Below are 19,611 nucleotides of genomic sequence, written 5' to 3'. Positions count from 1 at the left end.
ACTTTTATTTTATTTATAAAAATAAAATAAATTATAGGAATAAAATAACTTCTCAAGTATATCATCATTACAGCTCTCAGCCATGTATTCACCTCAAATTTCATGTAATATGCATGAAAATATATCTAATTATTCAACCGGAGGGCTATTCACCAATTATTATTAATATATAAATATAAATATATTGACATTCATTTTTGACACGGATATGTAATATGTACAATAATATTGTTCGGATCCCTGACATACCAAAAGATTGTTGAAGTAGTAGACATTCTGGTATTTTAGAATCATAAAATGGTGTAATTTTACATTTTTAATGACTTTTTAAAATTAAAACTATATTTTAAAAAAATTCAGAACCATCAAATTTTCCTGCCTATTCTTTGAAATGGGTTGGGTACAATTCCCCCACTAATAGCAGGGACGATGTTTTGTGGTGGGGGAGACTGGTGACTTCTCCGATGGTGGAGCACGTATGAATGAAATGAAAGGAAATTGCAAAAACGTCAAAAACAGAAAATGGTGACACCTCAAACTTTTTCGTATGCGCATGATGGGCCCACCAATCCATCGTTCCCCAACTGTCACGTATTCTTCTTCTTCTACTGTCTGTCACCCACAACGACATTCTAATGCCTCCCTCTTTCTCACCATCGCCAATTCTCTCTCTATCTTTCTCGTCATGTATACTCCTTCTCTTCTTTTTGCTTTGGTTTTATGAGTCTTCAATGGCTACCCGTATCAAAATCTTGCGTAAAGAAATCAGGGGTCGGTGCTAGATGAGCATTTCCATCTCTTTTTGGCTGTCAAAAGATACCCAAAAGCTAAAGTCTTAGTCTTTTTCTTTTAGGGGATAAACTTACTTGTATGGTACTGAATTTGCTGTTCTGGAAGAATGTGTTGTCATGAGGGTACTTCTCAAGGCATATTTCAACCCGGGTTTTTAAGTTTCAAGCGGGAGAGAGCTAATGTCAAGGATTAAAATGATGTTTTTTGGCCGTATGTGTTGGAATTTCTGAGGATGATGCAATAGTTGGAGTTTTCCGCTGCTCTATCCCCTGTTTGTTCAGTAGTTGAAGAAGTTGAATGCCCCATTCATCGGTCATCGAGAAGGTTGCACAGAAGAAAATCTGCTTTGGATTGCCGATTGTGGGAATCGTATATGATAGGAGCTTTCGATGTAATTATCGAACCTTGTTTTGGTTGGTTGATCAGAATTCTTGAGTGCTAATCATTTTTATGAACAAATTAAGCTTTGAAGACGATGTTGTGATCTTGCCCGGGCTTATCTTCAGATGGAATAGGGTTGATTGCTGACAGTTTCAATTCCAAAGGAAGCTACAACAAGGTGATTTCTTAGCAGATTCATCAGCATACGTCTTTTACTTCTTTACCATGTTGACTGTTGAGTCAAAGGTTCCCATTTCATATTTCTATTTTTCAACTTTCATATGATTTTTCCGTTCTCATCAAATCTAATGCCTAAAATTGGTAATCAGTTTCTACTTCTAGTTCCAGCTACAACCATTTTGTGTGCAAATCCATATCTTTGTTCCCCGTCAGCCGGGTGATCGAGTTTGAAAATTATCATAATGTTTCTGAGCAATCAATTGATGAATTTAAAAAACATGTTTATGCACCGAACTTACCTTGTCTGCGTCCATACGAGTGTCTTCTTCTTCTTCTTCCTCCCCTTCACGGACAATATGGCAGTTTTCCACAGTCCTATAGTTTTAGGGCGTTAGACAGATCAGTCATGTGTATTTACTTCATGATTTTGTCAATCAAACAGGTTTTGCAAGAGCAGGGTCCAAGTGATAAAGAAGAAAGTTGTGTTCGAGACCAAAATGGGAAAGAGGTCTCAAAAACGTCCTAAGAGGAATAAGAGGGATCATTCGGGATGCATGTGGGGCTTGATTAGTATATTTGATTTCCGCCATGGTCGCCCGGCTCAGAAGTTGATTACGGATGCTCGGTACAGCAGCAAGCATGCTGTTGGCGAGAAAAGTGAGAACTGTACTTAATTTATGTGTTTGTGTTCCAAAACGGACAGATATTCTAAATTACCTGAGAATTATTCCGCCAAGAATATATTATATATAGCAAGCAAGACTTGTATATATAAGATGGTGGATAATTTGGGCTGGATAAACGATTTGACAGACCTTGTCTTATATTTCACAAGTTTTCTAGAGTCACATTCGCCTTTAGAAGCAATTTTGTTTCTAGTCTCTGTATTCCAATTTATTTTAAGTGAACTGCTTCGTGGAGAATACTCTTTAAAATTGAAGCATGGTTGGTGAATAATTTTTGGTACATCCTCTTTAAACTCATGAAAAGGAGTTGAAATAATTGTTGAACCTCATTATTTCCTTACTACACAGGTATTGTGCATTCGAAGAATAAGTTTGAGATGTTAAGCAATTTGGATGAAGATTGTGAGAGCGACTTTGTAAGTCTTTACATCCATATTCTTATGCAAACCTGAAACTCACAGAAAATTGAAAATTTTCTAGGAAATTAATAAAATATTAAGTAATTTGGTTACAGGATGTCTATATATTCATTGACATTACGAATCATGAATCTGTCAGGATGGTAGAGAGAGCAAGAGAACAACGGTTACAACTGATGCTGTTAAGCCTTGCGTGAAGAAACTCATAGAAGAAGAGATGTTGATTAACCAGGATATGAAGAAGAATATACGTAGTGTTGAAGCAGAATCAAAAGAATCCAGATTAAGGCTTCCAAGTCCCCTGAAGACAGATTCCAAGAGAAAAAAGAAATCTCGCAAGAAAAGCCATGATATGGATGCAGAGAGTTTGAAGTCTGATGCAGCTTTTGAATCAGAGCTCTCACATAATCAGCATTCAAGGCATCAGTCCAAAAGTAGTCTTGATTTGGACAATATAATGGATGGTTTTTCTCGTTTTAAAGATGCTTGTTCTGTGATGGGTGACCATGATGGCGAAGTTCTTGCTCAACCGAATGAGAATGTTACGGCCGAAAACAATGCCAAAGACGCAATCTATGATTTTGTTAACCGGATCATATATGATGAAAAAAATCTGCCAGAAGATGAAAAACTCGTTTGCTCACAGGAACTCATGCAAGTACTTCAGGTTATAAGTTCAGATAAGGAATTATTTCTTAGGCTTTTACAAGATCCAAACTCACTTTTAAGGAAACATGTTCAAGAGCTGGGGAATGCTCAGGGGACAGATTTCAAAGAATACAACCCATTTACTGGCTTCAACATGTCCAAACAAGAACCTAGCAATCAGAGACAAACCACAGAGATTGTCAACAACAAGCAGCGTAACGTTTTTTGGAAAAAGGTAATGCCTCAAGAAAAAAGCCCAGCAAAAGGAAATGACAACACTGGGTCTTCCAAGAGAATTGTTATCTTCAAACCCAGTCACATGGACCTGCCATATTCAGAAACTGACAACAGTCTTGCCTCATCCTTAGATTCTCATGATATAAACGATCCCAAAGGTCACCATGTTAGAGTTAGTTCACATTTTTCTCTCGCAGAGATAAAAAGGAAATTGAAACATGCTATGGGAAAGGAGAGGCATGGATACCCTAGAGGGATCTCCCAAAAACACTCTATTGAGTGTCAAAATATGGAACAAGGCAGCAAAGTCTTTGGAAAAGACAACAATGGAATGAAATCTCCCAATAAGGACCATTTCTTCATTGAGAAAATAGCAAGACCCACATCTGATGCTAAGAAAGGAGACAAGGCTGGTAAGTTGAGAGACACTGAGGTGACCACGGAACTGAAAAATGACAGGTGTCTCAAGCAAAAGGATTCCAACTTGTACACTGAGGCCAAGAAACATCTGCATGAGATTCTGGGTAACGGAGATGAAAACATGGATTTTTCAAGTCGGCAGATCCCAGAAACCCTGGGGAGAATTCTAGCTCTTCCTGAGTACAACCTTTCTCCCATTGGAAGCCCTGGAAGGGAGCATGAACATCGCTTTGTGACTGCACAGACAAGATTTTCTACTACGGAAAACATTCAGGAGGCTAATGAGGATCTTCATGCCGTTGCTCTTGGTCATCCAGATCAAGCAACAAACAATCCAGAGAAGCCGTCGTGCATTATGAATCTAAATCCCCCAGCTATTCTTACTCATGATGATAAAGTGGAAGGAACCTGTTGTCATCCTGTTAGGAATGAGATAGTTCCTGAAGGTATGGTGTTCAAAGTACATATATTTAAGTGATAGATGGATGCTATGAAAAACTTCACTTTGCGCCTATTTTTAAAATGTTATATTATTTGTTCCTTCACAAAGTTAGGGCAGATATTGTTGGATCTACTAGGGAGGTTAATAATTTGGATTTTCCCTGTAAATCTGTAGATTTAATAACAAGAAAGGACCAAAAATGTGACTCTGAGATTTCTCATGGCTCAAGACCTTCTCTATGTTTGAATCAGGTAACGTCTTAACGTTTCTTTGCATAAAACTTACGTATATAAATATATATATATATATATATTCCTGCTATGCTAGTTACAAGAATTTGTGCTGAATCAAAATTTCATTTGAATCAAGGTTAATTTTATGCTCGTTCCAGAAGTGTAGTAAGGATAAGTGATGATAGGCTTCCTAGCAAGGGGGAAAAAAAATTCATGTCTTTTTCTTTGGCGGAACAATTCCATCACAGCAAGATGCCATTTTGACTGTCTCACTATCTTTTATTCAACTCTATAGGAAATCTCAGAAGAAAATCAACAGCTATTTTCTTCTCCATCATCATCTCCTTCTCACTCTTCAATCACAAGGAAAGTTGCAGGGATGGAAAGTGGTTCAGATGAATCTGAGCGACCGAGCCCTGTGTCCGTTCTTGAGACACCATTTGATATCAGCCCTGGGAATACCATATCTGAACCTGGTATGCGTTCACGCAAGAGCCACAAGGATAATATTAGAACACTTCTTTAAACAAGTTAGCAAAAACACAAAAAGCACTATTTTTCAATCTGTAAAACTGTGGCAATATGTTATTTCTAATTGTCTCATTGACTTCCATCTTAATACGAGATAGAAAATAGCAAGCTGGTTTCCAAGTGAAAACTCTATATCATATTTCATTTCATAATACTTCTAAGTATATTTTAGAAAATTGTTTGGTTGCATGAAGTCTTTTTTCCCCTGCAGGCAAACAAAACTTACAATTGCTTTAAGAAAATGGCCAATCAGCCCGTAAACTTCTCCGTTGCATATCTTCATTGTTATATTAAAATTAACCTAACGTTAGATTCACTATTGATTTTCAGATAAAGTACCAGTGCAGCCCTTACATATTCAGTTTGAAGATCATAACTCTTCACCTTTGGATCAAATTGAAGGAGGAAAACTTTGTACTGAAGAAAGCAAGTTGGTATTTGACTACGTTGAAGCAGTTCTGCACTCCTCTGGCTTAAATATAGATCAACTGAGAATCAAGGACCTTTCCTCAAACCAAATACTGGATCAATCCTTGTTTGATGAGGCAGGGTTTTTCCCTAAACACATTTGTCATGATCAGAAACTCCTATTTGATTGCATCAATGAAGTGCTTGTGGATGTTTGTCGGCATTACTTTGGGATACTCCCTTGGGCGTCATTCCTGAAACCTAGCATGAGGCCAAAACCAGATATGAAGAAGGTTGTTCTTATGGTCTGGCAAAGAGTGTGCTGGCATCTCCTTCCCTTTCCTCGGCCACATACTTTGGATCAGATCGTTCAAAAAGACGTGGCAAGAAGTGAAACATGGATGGACCTTCGGGGTGATGCTGCAACAGTTATTATTGAGATGGGTGATGCTATTTTTGCAGAACTGATGGAAGACACTGTATTCAGTTGTGTAAGTGAAAGCCTAGAAAGTGAATCCTCTCAACTTCAATCTAAATTGCAGGAAGATTAAATCCGCATCAACATGTAGAGGATAATCGATCACCACTTGTTCATCCCAACAGATAAATTCCCTGGTGAAGGTAAAGGAACGTAGGGAAGTTATACATTATGCTTCAAGGGAAAGAATTTGATAAGACTGCTAGAGAATTTTGGAGATTCCTAAGCAGTGTTTCTCTTGGCCATGTCTGACTTCTCTGATTAGTGGTTAGAATAGTGCGAAGGTGGATATTCAAATAAGCAAACAGAATTTTAGTTGGGAATGCTTGAAAAAAATACAGAATAACACTTTTATACTTCTGTCCATTGTGCTTCACTTAATCTAGCGTGAGTCGAATTGCTGGTGAAATTGTAGATTTTGTAGAGTTTCATATGTTGATAACATGATTTTGCATTTCTTAAAATTGGTGGGAATCCTCTTTGTTTTTGGCCCTATTTTCCCAACGCTTTAACAAGGTCGGAAATAATAAATAGCGAGTCCAATTTAGCTCGGGTTCTTGTTTTTAGACCAAAAGTTGAAGAGAAAAATCACAAAATGCCAATAATACCCAAACAACCTGAATGACTTGAAGACTTGCTTGAAACGAAGATTGGAGTTTTTAAAAGCAACTTTTTAATTGTAATTTACAAAATACGAGATAAATATATAACAAAAATTCTAATATTCATTTATATAAAACTCTTTATAAACACTTAAAACCCATTTAAAATGGCTTACAAATAATTTTTTTATTGTAATTCACAAAATACAAAATAAGTATGTAATTTACAAGTCACGTGCTTATAATCATGACACATGCTTATACACACTCACATCACTTACGCGGACGAATTTATCCAATGCGGGGCTCAAGGCTGCCACAAGGGATTAACTTGGCTTAGTTTCGAAGAAAAGAAATATGTACATACATATATTTAAATTAAGGAATTTGCAACATAAACGAACATAATGTATTGCTCATCAGTTAAATGGACGCAAAACTGCAATTAGATATTAATCTCATGAAGCATATAACCTAAATTACATGAAATATCATTACCTTACCCAAAAAATTACAGTAAATGCCTATACAGTTTCTAAATGCAAGGCGTTCAGTGGAAGCCATCAAGCCGAATGTAGTTAACAAGTTATATAGCCATCAAAGGTAGCAAGGAACAACTATGAAATGTTTCGTTATTTCCTCTTCTTATTTCCCAGAATCATTGAGGGCAAAGGACGTGGTGCTGCCTTTTTCATAAATGAACTACTTCTGCTATCTTCGTCCGCGTTGTCGTCTTCATCTTCAACATCTCTTTGAGATGATCTAGAATCCTCAGCAGCTTTTCTTTTTCTGGCATCCAACTTAGCATATAACTTCCGTTCAACAGGGTCATCTGAGGGCACCACTTTGGATTGGCGGACAACTTTTGCACCAAGGCCAAGCCTATACAGATTGCAACAACAGTTATAATGGTGAAAGAACGTTTATAATACAAACTTGCAAAAGTTGACATGGTGAACAATTTAAAGATGGAACTCATACTGAGCACAGACCTAGGAGGCCGACCCTCTTTGCCGGCATCTGTTGGTTCATCATCTTCAACTTTGCTCATGTTATTTACCCATACCTCGGCCTGCCAATTAGAATGATTAACAATTAATCACCAGCATTACCCAGCAAATTACAATATTTCACACAACATCTGACCATAATCAAACCCTCTGAACCTCAAATCTCAACCTTCACAAAAAGGAACTTAGGAAGCAAAAATGTTTGACCGCAGTTTGTGACATTATTAAAATGTTAGATATTTGAAATGTATTTTTGCTTGATTTCTTTTTCCCACAAGTCATAAGAATCCAAATATCATATACCAACAATGTCATTACCAATTCCATGCTTATCATTCAGCAAAACTCCTGGAAACCATTGCGAATCTTAAGCCCGTAATATCAAAAGCTTCAAGGTTTTGCAATGACTGTCAAAACAACTGTAGTGTACACTAGCAAGCAATATAAGTCCATTTTCAAGGCTAATATGTTACAGTTACAATTATGATGCTGAACCGCTACCTATACATAGTGAAATTTTAAATACATAAACATATGATCGATTGAACATGCCATCTCATTATTAACTTTTAAGGGTCAGAAATGCGCGATTCTACTCATGCCTAAATTATAGCTTCAATGAACATGCAATATAGATATGGAAAACATATCAATCAACAAGCATACAACACAAATATATAACAAATCATTATAGTTCATAAGGATGTTACGGTGAAATTTAAAAATGAAAAAAAAGCATTTACCAGTTTCAATGCCTTGTCCAACTTAACAATTCGGGGAAGAGAAGAACCCTTCTTCGAAGGCTCTGCAACACTCATCTCAGCTTCTTGGGGTCGTAACCAACAAAAGCATTTATTAACCGACCTGGAAAGGAAAACCAATTGCATATGAAATAGAGAAATCGAGAGGGAGCAATCAATCTTTAATTTAAAAAAAATAAAGTTCCAAGTTTCAACAGAACTTGAGACCAGGAAGCTCAATAGAGAAATCGTGAGAGGAGATCCGAAACGGAATCTGGAAGACTAGAATTAAACAACAAAAAAAAAGAAAGAGGGGCAGCAAGAAAAAACAGGAGAAGAAGAAAAGCAAGGCAATGGGGAAATATATAACAGAACCTGGGTGGTCGACGGCGGCTAACGGAGCTCCGCTGGCGTCTACTACTCCCGATGCGACGACGAAGATAAAAGCAGGTCTTCGAGGATATATGTTATGGTGAACTGACCGAACGAGAAACGACGTCATTTTGATCCTGTTTTGCCAAATAAATTAAAAAATAGGAAAAATCCCAATAATTAAAGCCTTTAACAAATTCTTAATGACGACATGAGGTCTAATTAGAAATTTTTTAATATTATTAAATTATTAGAATTTTTTTAATTAAAAATAAAAATTGATTATTTGATCCCTCTCAAGTGGTTTATTATCTCTTATTATTAATATTTAGATGAAAAATATGTAAATAACTTTTTGGTGTTTGAAATTTAATTCAAATTCAGGCCTACATTTTTAATAAATTCTTAATCAGGATTTGAGGCCTAATTAAAATTAATATTGTTGAATAATCAGAATACGGTTCTTCAATTAAAATTAAAAATTGACTATTTTGTTCATCCCTCCTAAATAGTTCATCATCTCTATTATTAATATTTAGATAAAAATATATAAATAATTTTTCAGTATTTGAAATTATGTATCTATAACTAACCCTTTAAAATATTTTAACAAACCATTTTTAGTATAATATATAGTTTTTAAAGAATTTTTTTTAGGTTGTATATATTTATCCTTAGATTTTAAAATATTTTAATTACATTTTCGGTTGGATCCAACATTAATCAAATAGATAAAACTAATATAAATTATAAGAACTGAAAACAAACAAATATTTATTTAAAGGCTATTTATATCTGTAATTTAAAATGTTTTATTAAAATGTTTTTAATTGTTTTAGTGTGTGTATAGAAATTTGAAATACTATAAAATTACTCATATGTTTTGTTGTTGATGAATAATCATAATAAATAAAAGGTCATTTGAAAGGGATAAAATAATCAATCTTTTTAATTAAAAAAATTCTCATTATTTAATAATATTAACAAATTCCTAATTAAAAATTTATTAAGAATGTAAGCCTAATTTGGATTTAGGTATTTTGGTTGGAGTTAATTGAGATTCTTCTTTAAAAAAACAAAGAAGGGAAGAACTGGAGAGGGAGGAGGGGGGAAACCGAAAAAGTACCCGGGAAAGAGAGGCGAGTGTCGCGACCTGTTAGCAATCGTCAAGGATTGATGAGGGAGATGCGAGAGTGCGCGTGAGTGGTAATTCAAGAAAGAGAAAAGCTTCAGAAAGAACGAAATTAGGGATTTAGAGCTTATTTCTAAAAATAAAATAATATATCTAAATATTTAAAAATGAATTAAAAAATAAATATCTTGCAGGTCCGTCCTGCATCACGTCCTAAATTATTTTTGTCCCGTCTCATTTTAAATGTGATTTGAATCGAGACGGGATGTGTTAAACACCTCTAATTTGTTGAGCTGGTTATAGTTTTATAAAATATTATATCATTTAATTATGACAAAATAACTCTCAAATATTTAGTTTATGTAAATAAATTTCAGTATACTTTTCAAAGACTTCTCATTTAAAAGAAAGTTTCTAAAAAGAGACTTGCCCTGATAAATTTTTTTTTTCCAAATTCAAGGGATTTAGAAAAATATTTGTTTGATTTTAAGAACTTTTCTTGCGCAATATTCTTATTAGGACCAACGCTTATAAATAGCAGCTGATAAGCTGTTCGATGAGAACTTTTGGGAAAGATACTTTCACAAAAGTTAAATACTAAATTGAACAAGTAATGTCTTGATTTTCAAAATTTGATCGCAAAATTTTAACTTCTTATATCTTTAGACATCTTTGTTTTATTATTATCAAATAATTTATTATTATTCTTATTGATCAAATTACCGTATTATTTCTTCAATTAATCATAACTATCCAACAATTTGCTGCACAATTTTTTTTTAAAGAAAAAGGGTCAACTACAAGAAAATTCTTTATCATTAACAGATCAAATCGAATTATTAAAATAACAACAAACTACAATTGCACAATAAGAAATTCCAGCTGTACCTAGCCTTATAAACTTCCATATCATTCAATACGTGCTATTCACTGCCAAGCAAGTTTCAAGATTAATATTTTAACAAAGAGAAAAATTGCAAGGACATCATTGTGCCATATTCATCAAGGGCTAGAATGTCCTGAAGTGCAGTTTATCCAAAGCACAGAATAAGATAGTGAAGAGTAGATCCCATTTTCGTGTCCATCTTTAACTACACAATCCGGGTAAAGTTCATCTATTTATTTACAAATTCACTCATCATTCACAATTCTTTTGGGCCATGCATGTGTTTAACTGCTTATTGTGGTCAGTTCCTATCTATTTGCCACCTGCAAATACTCCACGTGTTGATAAGGGACTTCAGCAAGTAAGAACATGCTCTGATGATTTGATTGACATTGCATAACAATTCTGTTGATAGAATACTTCTATACATGAAACAAATCCTTGCATGTGGCAATACTGTGGAAGATTCTAGATCACTTATTCACCTTATCTTAGCAGTGGATAACTTGGTAGTCTTGTATATCCATCACCAGACCACGAACTCAACTGTTAATAGGAGAGTAAAATTCATATAAACAGCCATCCGTAAACACACGAGATATTAGAAGTACAGCTGATGTTGAGGACATAGAACCAATCTTACTCGGCAGACTTCATCAGTCTTTTGATTTCTCTAACAGCCGAACTTACAGCATAAAGTGTCATCTTTTTAACCTGGAAACGAAGAAAAATGGGTAGGATGCAATGCAATTTCAAAGGCGCAAGATATTTTAGTAGGTGACTTCTTTTCACAGCGCAAGAGCTATAATAATACAAGCATTTTCGGTGAAAAAGCGGCAATATGAGAACATGCAAAACCAGACCACTTAAAAGCAAAGCTAAGAGATGAGACAGCGAATAAACAAGCAGACCTCCAATTTATCCTCCTTGGCTGTGTGTTTCTTTGGGAGCAAACGAAACTCCTCAGTTAGTCGTAAACATTCTTCAACATTTTCCGGGGAAACAAAATCAAGTGCCACTTTTATACAAGACTGGTTGATGAAAAAGAATGATGTTAAAAGCAGTGTAATTATGAGAAAATAACATTCAAATGCACAACGGATGAAAAAAAAATAATGCTATCATTTATTTTAGTAGAAGTTGCTCTTGTTTGCAATTCACTTCAACAGAAGCAAATTATTCATTTTGCCCACGAAGATATTCCTGCTGTTAGTTTTCCCCTAGATTTTGTGTTGAGGTATTTGATCACAAAAAGGATAGGAATCTCTCTTTTTTCCGGCTTTCTAATCTGATTCATGAAGAAATAAAAAAAATCAAAATACTTTGTCGCTCCACGTTAGTGAATACCAATTTTCTCTTGATTATTTTTTCCAATACTTCATTAAACTACAGTAACTATTGTATTTTTATAATTAATTAAATAAAAGAAATCACCGAAAGTTATTTAACTTCCCACCCTCTGACATGCATCTTAGCTTCTCTTAGTGACATTATATGCTTGCTTATGGTGTTGAGACCAACGATCAGAGGGTCCCAAAGCAGGTAGACCGAGAAATCAATTTTTACCCTCAAATGTGTAAGAGTGTGTATTATACTAGCACGAAATCCAAATATACGGCTTGTCACTAGAAGATCAATTACTTGTCTATTTCTCACTTGGTGGGGACATCCAGCGGGAATGAAAACGGCCTCACCAAGATGTTGCTCGAAAGTCCAGGGTTCAACACCTACATTGAGCACAGAGCATGGGACAATAACTATGATGCGGTAATGCTTTCCAATTTTCTGATTTTTCAACCGGGCAAATCAAATGGCCATCATACCAAACTCTTGTTTCAATTGTTTCTTATGCTTCTCATTAAAGAAAAATGTCTGATCATGAATGGGATGTATAACCTGAAACCAGCATCATAAAAGGATTTAGCTCTTCATATATGGTTAATAAAGTGAATACAGAGAGGCAATACTACTCACAGAACTTAAAGAATGATTGCTGATATGACGGAATTCCTTTTTATGCTTCCTCAAATACTCCATTACTTTTGGTACATCTTGACGACGGAAGATATCCCAAACAGCACCACCATAGACGACTGCAGCTTTATGATTAGTTTCTACAGAATCTTTCACCAGACCTTGTTTTGATTTTTGGGACTCTGGATCATCAGACAAAATGCCAAGAAAATCAGTCTTCGTTCTGTCATTAACATTGCTCTTACAATTAGAGGTTAAATTACACGCAGATTGAGTATGTTCATGTTTCCGTCCGAAAGTCTTGGTATGATCTGAAACTTCAGCAGATATTATATTAACATCATCTTCTCCAGAGAAACTTCTTTCGGCAACATTTCTGCAGGAGGCGGAGCAGTTTCTGCTCTCAACACATTGTTCTGTGTCTGTTGTTTCTAACTTCGCGGTTGAGCCATCTGATGCTGATGAAATGTTTATCTTCACAGTAAAGTCTTCCGATGCCGATGAACTTTCTAACTTCATAGTTGACTCTTTCACTGCTGATGAAATTTCTGGCTTCACAGTTGAGCCTTCCGATGCTGATGAAATATGTTCATCTACTTGGCGACCAGAAGAAAAACTGTTAACTCCATCTTCAGGCTTCCCATCATTTGCTTTGGGTTCTTCATCAATATCACTGCGTGCTTCACAGGATAGTTCCTGCATGTCTTCTTTTGCATATTTCTCCCGCAATTCTTTTATGCTTTCTTGTTGCCAAGCACCTATATTTACCTTGGTTGTGTGGGTCAGTATATTAACCTAAACCTCCATCACAAAATTATAATGCGATATCAGCTACAATTGTATACAGATGACCGCAGCTAGCTGAATGAGATAAGAACTCTGAATACAGACGGGCTCTTTAATAGATGTTATGTTTCTATGACGCGGAAGATTCGGGAAGTTACGATAACTAAACAGTCTTCAAATTGGTCAACTAGTAGATGAAGGTAGAAGTAGTGGACGCTTTGAGGCGCGCACGCGGTCGCACAGACAGAGAATGAGTGTGTGGGTGCTATGTTTCATCCATTTTAGTACAAGTATTAGAATAAGGCCTTCAAGGCCCCCATGGTTGCATGGCTAAAAAACAAACCTTGAAATCCAACATATGTCAATACCACCAATCAATAACCCAGTTATCCTTCTAAATAAAGAATTTAGGCTCCATCAATTAATTTACCATTAAAACACTACAACCAGTAAATTCAGCTTCCAACTTTCATTCAATTATTATTTGCCCCAGCGTAAAGTTTAGAAGATGCTCAACCCTATAAATTTTTCTTCACCCAAAGGAATTTCTTTAATTTCATTGACATTTCCGTCATCCGATGACAACATAATTCAGAAATTAATCTCAGGCTCATGTAAAAGCTAATCCATAAAACTTATAAAACCTATGCAATTAATATTTGAGGAATCCAAATGAAACCCTGATTATGTTGGCAACAAGCACATAAGAGACCGACAATTTCCAACCGAGGTGCTCAGTCAAAATACCAGCAAATAGAGTTATCAATGATTGGCAGAGGACAACTGACACGTGCAGACTTAATAGACAAGCAACACAACAATACATCCACTCTTGAATCTTTAAATACGTAAAAAGCATAAAGGAAAGGAAAAGAAACTATACAACATAGACACCTTGGCTTCCCTCTAGAAATTAAGATGTGCAGAGATTACCGCATCAGACACATCACAGTGGAGTTTTGTCACCGAATCACCTCTACCAAGCTCGTCAAGAAACCCATAAGCAATATACGTTTTGGGTCCCAAATCTGGTTTTAGTGAGCCATCAGGAAGTTTACTGGCAAGATTCAAGAGGCCTGATTTTGGGTCAGTGTAGTCCCTGTAGGGCAGAGCTCTGAGAAACTCAGCACCATGCCTGGGCAAACGCTCTTCAAACCAGGTTGATGAAGGCCAATCTTTCAATTTCAGAATTTCTGGCCATCTATCCTTATGCATTCGACCCTCTAGGTAGCCTACAAAAAATTGGTGAATATTGATTTCCACCTGCGTAACAGTGAGATGTTGATAAATCAAATTGTCAATATATAATAAGATTATTCAGATTGATTTTCATCCGTTGGCATACCTCACACCAATCAAAGCAATCGATGGCCTTTACACTTCGTGTTTCCTCTTTATACTTCATTCTAGAACCTGTTTCTCTGAAAGCCCTCCACATAACCATTGGTTCCCAACTAAGGCCAGATGTCCTGTCCAGAACATTTCTCACAATCACAGGTTCTCCCCTTAACCAGTGCCTCTGGAAATGCTCAACTTCGTCATCAGACGTGTCAAGGGCATTCGGGCTGTATAAGAAATTATCTTGAGCATCATCCCTTGATGCTGCCTGCCTGACCTCATAATTGGATTTCCCTTCAACCAAATTTGGCCAGCATAAAGAGCATTTCGCAGAAACATCAACGTCCATGTGTCTGTAGGCTCTTGTGAGGTCCTCTGCATTCTTTAACAGCTTCACCACCCAATCAGCTTTGAAAGTGCGTCTCAGTTCTAGCAACGCAGTGCCACAACCTCCATGCTGTTTTGGAGGACATGGAATGTTACCATCACTATTAGCTCGCCATTCAGGAGATGGAGAAGTTCCATCAGTTTGGACATCAAACACATTAGGTAAGAGTTGGCTTTCCCAACCATATCCTTCCGTACGAGTCTTGCTACTTATCGAATCTTGGTTTCCATCTTTCTCTGCAAACTGTTCACGCAATGTTTCAGCTTCTACGCCTCCAGGTTGGCAACCATTTCTAAGCTCTTGACAGCAGGCAAGACATAGGTCGTAAGAGCAACCGAGGTTGGGACAGCTTCTGTAAAATCCAACAATCGATGTGTTGCAATTGTCGCTGCCATTCATCATAGATCCACAACCAAGGCACAAGAACATTAAATTTGATATTGCAATTCAAAAATGTAATATATGGAATTCACCAAAGTTTTGAATGGACCCAAAAGCTTATAATACTTTTTTTTCTCTTTGAAATTGTTCACAGCTTCATTGATCGTGTATCAAGTTTTTACATGGATTGTATTACATCAACACCTTTTCTTATGCAAATGTAGTTGCTTAATGGAAAAAAAACACTGCATCAGTATCCACAAATCAGCTGAATGGGTGAGGCAAGTAAAGCATTCCATTGCACAAGAACCCAGATAAAACCAAAGGTGAAGAAAAAGATACAGGTACAAGTTCAAAGCAATAACAAAATTCTTTCCTCAAAGCGTCATTACTCCCCCCCCCCCCAAAAAAAAAAAAAAAAGCAGCAATGAACATACCAGTACATACGCTCACTTCCATCTAACTTAGTCCTTGTTATGTTAATTTCTTGCAGTTGATAACCTAACACCAGAAACAAGAACAAAAAATCAATAAAAAATTATATTTATATATGTCTGTATCCCCAAATAAGTTACCTCTCATTTTTGCTTCAGTGTCTAGCTCAGAGCTCTGCTCCTTATAAATATGCCTAAGAACGGGCAGAGCATTGTATAGCAAATAAAGTAGTCGTTCAATTTTGGCACTGTCATCCATTTCTGGATGCTGTCCAAGGAAGAAGCGAAGTTAGACAACATTAAGAGAGAGCATATAGATGATACATTTTCAACCTCACAATTTTGATTAAATCATATGGAAAGAAGCCACGATAAGAAAGGAAATCATCTACCCTTGGTACAGGAACCTCTCGCAGGCAAGCTTTGCAATTGCAATTGCCACAACAATATGGACATCTATTCTCAACTTCCTCTTTTGTTTTTCCTGGGTACCTATTTAATCTCATTGCAATGAGCACCTAGCTACATTAGAAGGCTTAAAGCTTTTAATGTACATTAATGCAAAAAACCAGTCAACTCCTTCATTACAGTTACATAATACTCATCAGTATGAACAAGAAATGTAAAAATTAAGATTAATACGAATAAATGCTACCACTTCTTGAGGCAATCAAAACAGTAGCGTTTTCTGCCACACATTAAGCAGATGACTACACCATTCTTGTCACTCCGCAGGCACTGATGACACATCAAACTTCCACCCTCCTTTGTTTTCCTGTGCAAATCCTGAGAAGCCAACATTACGGAGAAAGTCAAAATTAAATTCGTCACTATTGCAATTAATGACTCCCAGCATATGTATAACTCATCAATGTTTGCCATAAAATGATATTTATCATCCTACTTGAGCATGTAAAGCAATGATAAAATTTTACCAGGCAACAAGGAACGCTTATTCAAATAGGTCTTCATCCAACCAAATATCAACTGGACAACTCTCAATAGCACCTCTTCATCCCTCATGAAGATTTACAATTTGACACGGGAATTATTGTAACGGCAATTGGTTTCAGTTAGTCAATGAATTAGTTAGTAGTTAGTTAGAAAGATATCTAGTTAGGAGAATCAATAACTCAGTTGCATTCATTCCTAGGTTGGCATCACAACCAAGCATACTCCATGCTATGATGCATTCACATCTAACGGGAATATACCTTGAACATCTAGTTGACAAGGCAACACCATATTCTGAGACATAAGCATTAATTCCCAAATTGGCATCCAACCATTCAGATTTAACCAGATTTCATACTATACTACATTATTCCATGTTGCATTCACCTTTCAAGGAAAAGCACCTCACTTGTTTCATTGACAAAGCAACACCATATTTCCGAGACCCAAGCCTCCCTCGATCCTAGGTCTTCAACAGTACCTCCTAATCACTAGAGGAACTATGTTGCCCCTCATGCCCCTGAATAAAGAAAATTCCTCATAATCCTCCCAACTGAGAGACAGGATACAAGAAGTTCATACTTCCTATAGATTCTGAACTCTGTCTAAATTTGAACGGGGTCTTCTGATCTTGAATAGCTTTATTGATTCTACGTTGGGACGCGGGTCTGCAACTAACACGATTTTTAACAAGTATGTGTCTTCATAGATTGGACTCTTGCGAACCATTGGTATAGATGTAAACTAGGGATTAAACCCGATTTCAATCCTTGCCTTCGAACATCGTCCAGACAGCAAAGCAAGATATTTAGGTGATTTGGGAAGTATACCCGCCAAAGAAAAGATCTCAAATATAATGACCGTGTGGGCAGAAAAAAGCCAGATCATCTTATTCAAGAGCCTTGGGCCGTGTAGGGATTTATGCATGATCAGGATTTGAAAATGATAGACTGAACTTTATTGACAAGTTGATCACTTCAGTCTTATAAAGAGGCTTCAGTCCGGCCTGTGATCTCTTCGATGACCAGAGTCTCTCACCTTAGGGTGAATATACCTCTTCAAATTTGAACAAACCTCCGCTCTAAAAAGTTTTTCAATACAACTAAAGAGTTCGTGCTTTCAAGACGGAATAAGCAATGATCACATGCTTTGTTGGCGAAGCATGTGGTCGCATCTTACTACACCTAAAGGTCTAAAAGCACTCTTTCAAAAAGGAATTTTGCGTCAGAAAATCCCCTCTCCTATTTTGTAGGAGCATTATGCTGCTATAGAATATAACCCGTAAAAATGCGAACAAAATAGCTCATATTTTCAATCCCGTACCGGAACCGAAATTAGCAGCATTTCTTTAAGACCTACCGTAACCATGGAATGTTTCTCCAGCGAGGAATAATTCCGCCCCCGCTCTTCATCGGAATTTACCTTCAACGCTGCCTTCATGGTGTTATTTACTCTTCTACCATCACTCATTTTGTTATGCTTCGAACTAGCCGAGAGCTTCAACTCTCGAACTCGGACCGATTTTCGTTTCAACTCGGAATCTGACACTTCCACCTCCGATTCCCTGCAGACTACAGCATTCTTCCTTTTCCTGGAGCTGGAATCATGGTATATCTCCACCTCCTCTCCTCCTTTTTCCTTGGTTCTATGTTTCAGGTCGTAACTCTCCCTCTGCGCCAGGTGCTTCTTGCAGTACGACTTTCCCCGCGACGCCACCTCGGAGCACCGCCAAGAACCTGCGCATCGCTTGCACCGCCGAACGGCCGACGACTCCATGGGGACGTGAGAAAACAGCGATTGACGAAAGACATAAATCGTCGGACCTAATGCATGAAACTGTCATGGGCAGTGTTACTATATTAGCGCCAAAAGAAACAAGTGCGACGGACAAATAGCGCCAAAAGGTGGGATTCTCGGGCTAAAAGAGAGCGCTATTTATTATGCTTTTACATTTATGTTAGTTTATATTCAATATAGAAAATAAGTTTTTAACTTATTATAAAATTTTATTGTGCATAAATGTGTTTTTTTCAAAATAATTTAAAAATTAAGTCATACAATAAAATTTGCCATAAGTTCTATTGTATATCTTGAATGGATTGCATATAATTTTCCTTTAATTTTGGTATTAATATGAAATTCTGAAAAGTAGAAGTTAATAAAAAAATTATTTAAATATGTGAGCTTTGAAATTTTATAAAAATTAATCACTAATCAGATTTTAAGTAAAACGATACATAGCATGATAGCGTCGTGAGCTTCTTATCAAATTATGAAACCAGTACAAAACATTAAACCCCATTACATTTTTCAAGTTCTGTAATGGCACTTAATTTTATATGTATTGTTTTTTTTAAATACTACTGTTTTATTTTATTTTGAATAAAATTGTTCTTGCCTTTAAATAAAAATAAATAAAAAAGAAGGAGGAGGGGGAATTTTTCTCCTTTTGATTTTTTTTTTTTGGTTGCCTAACCAGTTCACCGGAGTTTTGTGAGTCTCACAACAGGGATTTCTGCATACATTGAGACTCAAACTCGAGATCTCACTTAAGCAGTATCAAGCCACTTACCACTTGACCAACTCCTATTAGTTGTCCTTTTTTTTTTTGGTCAAATTAGTTGTCCTTTTGATTTGTGAATAGTATGCAGCTTCTTACTCAAAAAAAAAAGAAGAAGAAATGCATTGATGATTTAAGGCCATCAAATCTAATTGAAGCCCAGCCCAAATCCATGACAACAATTATTTTACTGCCTAAA

At 36.3% G+C, this 19,611-nt stretch overlaps 4 protein-coding genes across 5 annotated transcripts; 1 reads left to right on the top strand and 3 right to left on the bottom strand.

Moving 5' to 3' along the window:
- The first annotated feature begins 624 nt into the window (after positions 1-624).
- Positions 625-6,319, top strand: LOC114736204 (uncharacterized). The gene is made up of 7 exons (XM_028923978.1): positions 625-1,351; positions 1,796-2,010; positions 2,388-2,455; positions 2,598-4,209; positions 4,380-4,456; positions 4,734-4,914; positions 5,300-6,319. Exons 2-7 carry the CDS (start codon positions 1,851-1,853, stop codon positions 5,926-5,928), a joined length of 2,727 nt encoding a protein of 908 aa, XP_028779811.1. The 5' UTR covers positions 625-1,351; positions 1,796-1,850; the 3' UTR covers positions 5,929-6,319.
- A 561-nt stretch (positions 6,320-6,880) lies between these two features.
- Positions 6,881-8,618, bottom strand: LOC114736215 (uncharacterized). Of its 2 annotated transcripts, XM_028923996.1 has the most exons (4): positions 8,583-8,618; positions 8,211-8,331; positions 7,450-7,529; positions 6,881-7,339 (listed from the first exon to the last, which is right to left on the bottom strand). In XM_028923996.1, exons 2-4 carry the CDS (start codon positions 8,283-8,285, stop codon positions 7,090-7,092), a joined length of 405 nt encoding a protein of 134 aa, XP_028779829.1. In that variant the 5' UTR covers positions 8,286-8,331; positions 8,583-8,618; the 3' UTR covers positions 6,881-7,089. The 2 variants fall into 2 exon arrangements, with proteins under 2 accessions (XP_028779829.1, XP_028779828.1); XM_028923995.1 differs by lacking the exon at positions 8,583-8,618 and having other exon boundaries at positions 8,211-8,399.
- A 2,206-nt stretch (positions 8,619-10,824) lies between these two features.
- On the bottom strand, positions 10,825-16,157 carry LOC114736214 (lysine-specific demethylase JMJ25-like). Its single transcript, XM_028923994.1, has 10 exons — positions 16,040-16,157; positions 15,902-15,965; positions 14,703-15,471; positions 14,291-14,620; positions 12,572-13,366; positions 12,421-12,493; positions 12,239-12,324; positions 11,509-11,628; positions 11,241-11,311; positions 10,825-11,143 (listed from the first exon to the last, which is right to left on the bottom strand). Exons 1-10 carry the CDS (start codon positions 16,155-16,157, stop codon positions 11,140-11,142), a joined length of 2,430 nt encoding a protein of 809 aa, XP_028779827.1. The 3' UTR covers positions 10,825-11,139.
- A 40-nt stretch (positions 16,158-16,197) lies between these two features.
- On the bottom strand, positions 16,198-18,628 carry LOC114736234 (uncharacterized). The gene is made up of 3 exons (XM_028924025.1): positions 18,212-18,628; positions 16,554-16,684; positions 16,198-16,390 (listed from the first exon to the last, which is right to left on the bottom strand). Exons 1-3 carry the CDS (start codon positions 18,626-18,628, stop codon positions 16,198-16,200), a joined length of 741 nt encoding a protein of 246 aa, XP_028779858.1.
- Between the last annotated feature and the right edge of the window lie 983 nt (positions 18,629-19,611).

This window comes from Neltuma alba, unplaced genomic scaffold (genome assembly GCF_004799145.2).
Source record: "Neltuma alba isolate B1F8T4 unplaced genomic scaffold, ASM479914v2 tig00013319_pilon, whole genome shotgun sequence".
Classification (NCBI taxonomy): domain Eukaryota; kingdom Viridiplantae; phylum Streptophyta; class Magnoliopsida; order Fabales; family Fabaceae; genus Neltuma; species Neltuma alba.
The sequence above is the reverse complement of the archived record's forward strand: the minus strand, read 5'-3'. Positions and strand labels throughout refer to the sequence as shown.

Bases quoted from the DNA above. Each gene is read 5' to 3' on its own strand.
- LOC114736234 (XM_028924025.1), bottom strand. From the start codon at position 18,628: ATGGAGTCGTCGGCCGTTCGGCGGTGCAAGCGATGCGCAGGTTCTTGG. The intron at 16,685-18,211 runs GTAGGTCTTAAA...TTGGCTTCTCAG, and splicing joins AGAAACATTCCATGGTTACG to GATTTGCACAGGAAAACAAA. The intron at 16,391-16,553 runs GTAGCATTTATT...GAGATTAAATAG, and splicing joins TTTGATTGCCTCAAGAAGTG to GTACCCAGGAAAAACAAAAG.
- LOC114736215 (XM_028923995.1), bottom strand. From the start codon at position 8,354: ATGCAATTGGTTTTCCTTTCCAGGTCGGTTAATAAATGCTTTTGTTGG. The intron at 7,530-8,210 runs GTAAATGCTTTT...TCTAATTGGCAG, and splicing joins TGGACAAGGCATTGAAACTG to GCCGAGGTATGGGTAAATAA. The intron at 7,340-7,449 runs GTCTGTGCTCAG...CAATCTGTATAG, and splicing joins AAAGAGGGTCGGCCTCCTAG to GCTTGGCCTTGGTGCAAAAG.
- LOC114736204 (XM_028923978.1), top strand. From the start codon at position 1,851: ATGGGAAAGAGGTCTCAAAAACGTCCTAAGAGGAATAAGAGGGATCAT. The intron at 2,456-2,597 runs GTAAGTCTTTAC...TGAATCTGTCAG, and splicing joins AAGATTGTGAGAGCGACTTT to GATGGTAGAGAGAGCAAGAG. The intron at 4,457-4,733 runs GTAACGTCTTAA...TCAACTCTATAG, and splicing joins CTTCTCTATGTTTGAATCAG to GAAATCTCAGAAGAAAATCA.
- LOC114736214 (XM_028923994.1), bottom strand. From the start codon at position 16,157: ATGGATGACAGTGCCAAAATTGAACGACTACTTTATTTGCTATACAAT. The intron at 14,621-14,702 runs GTATGCCAACGG...ACTGTTACGCAG, and splicing joins ATTGCTTTGATTGGTGTGAG to GTGGAAATCAATATTCACCA. The intron at 13,367-14,290 runs GTAATCTCTGCA...ATGGAGGTTTAG, and splicing joins ACTGTGATGTGTCTGATGCG to GTTAATATACTGACCCACAC.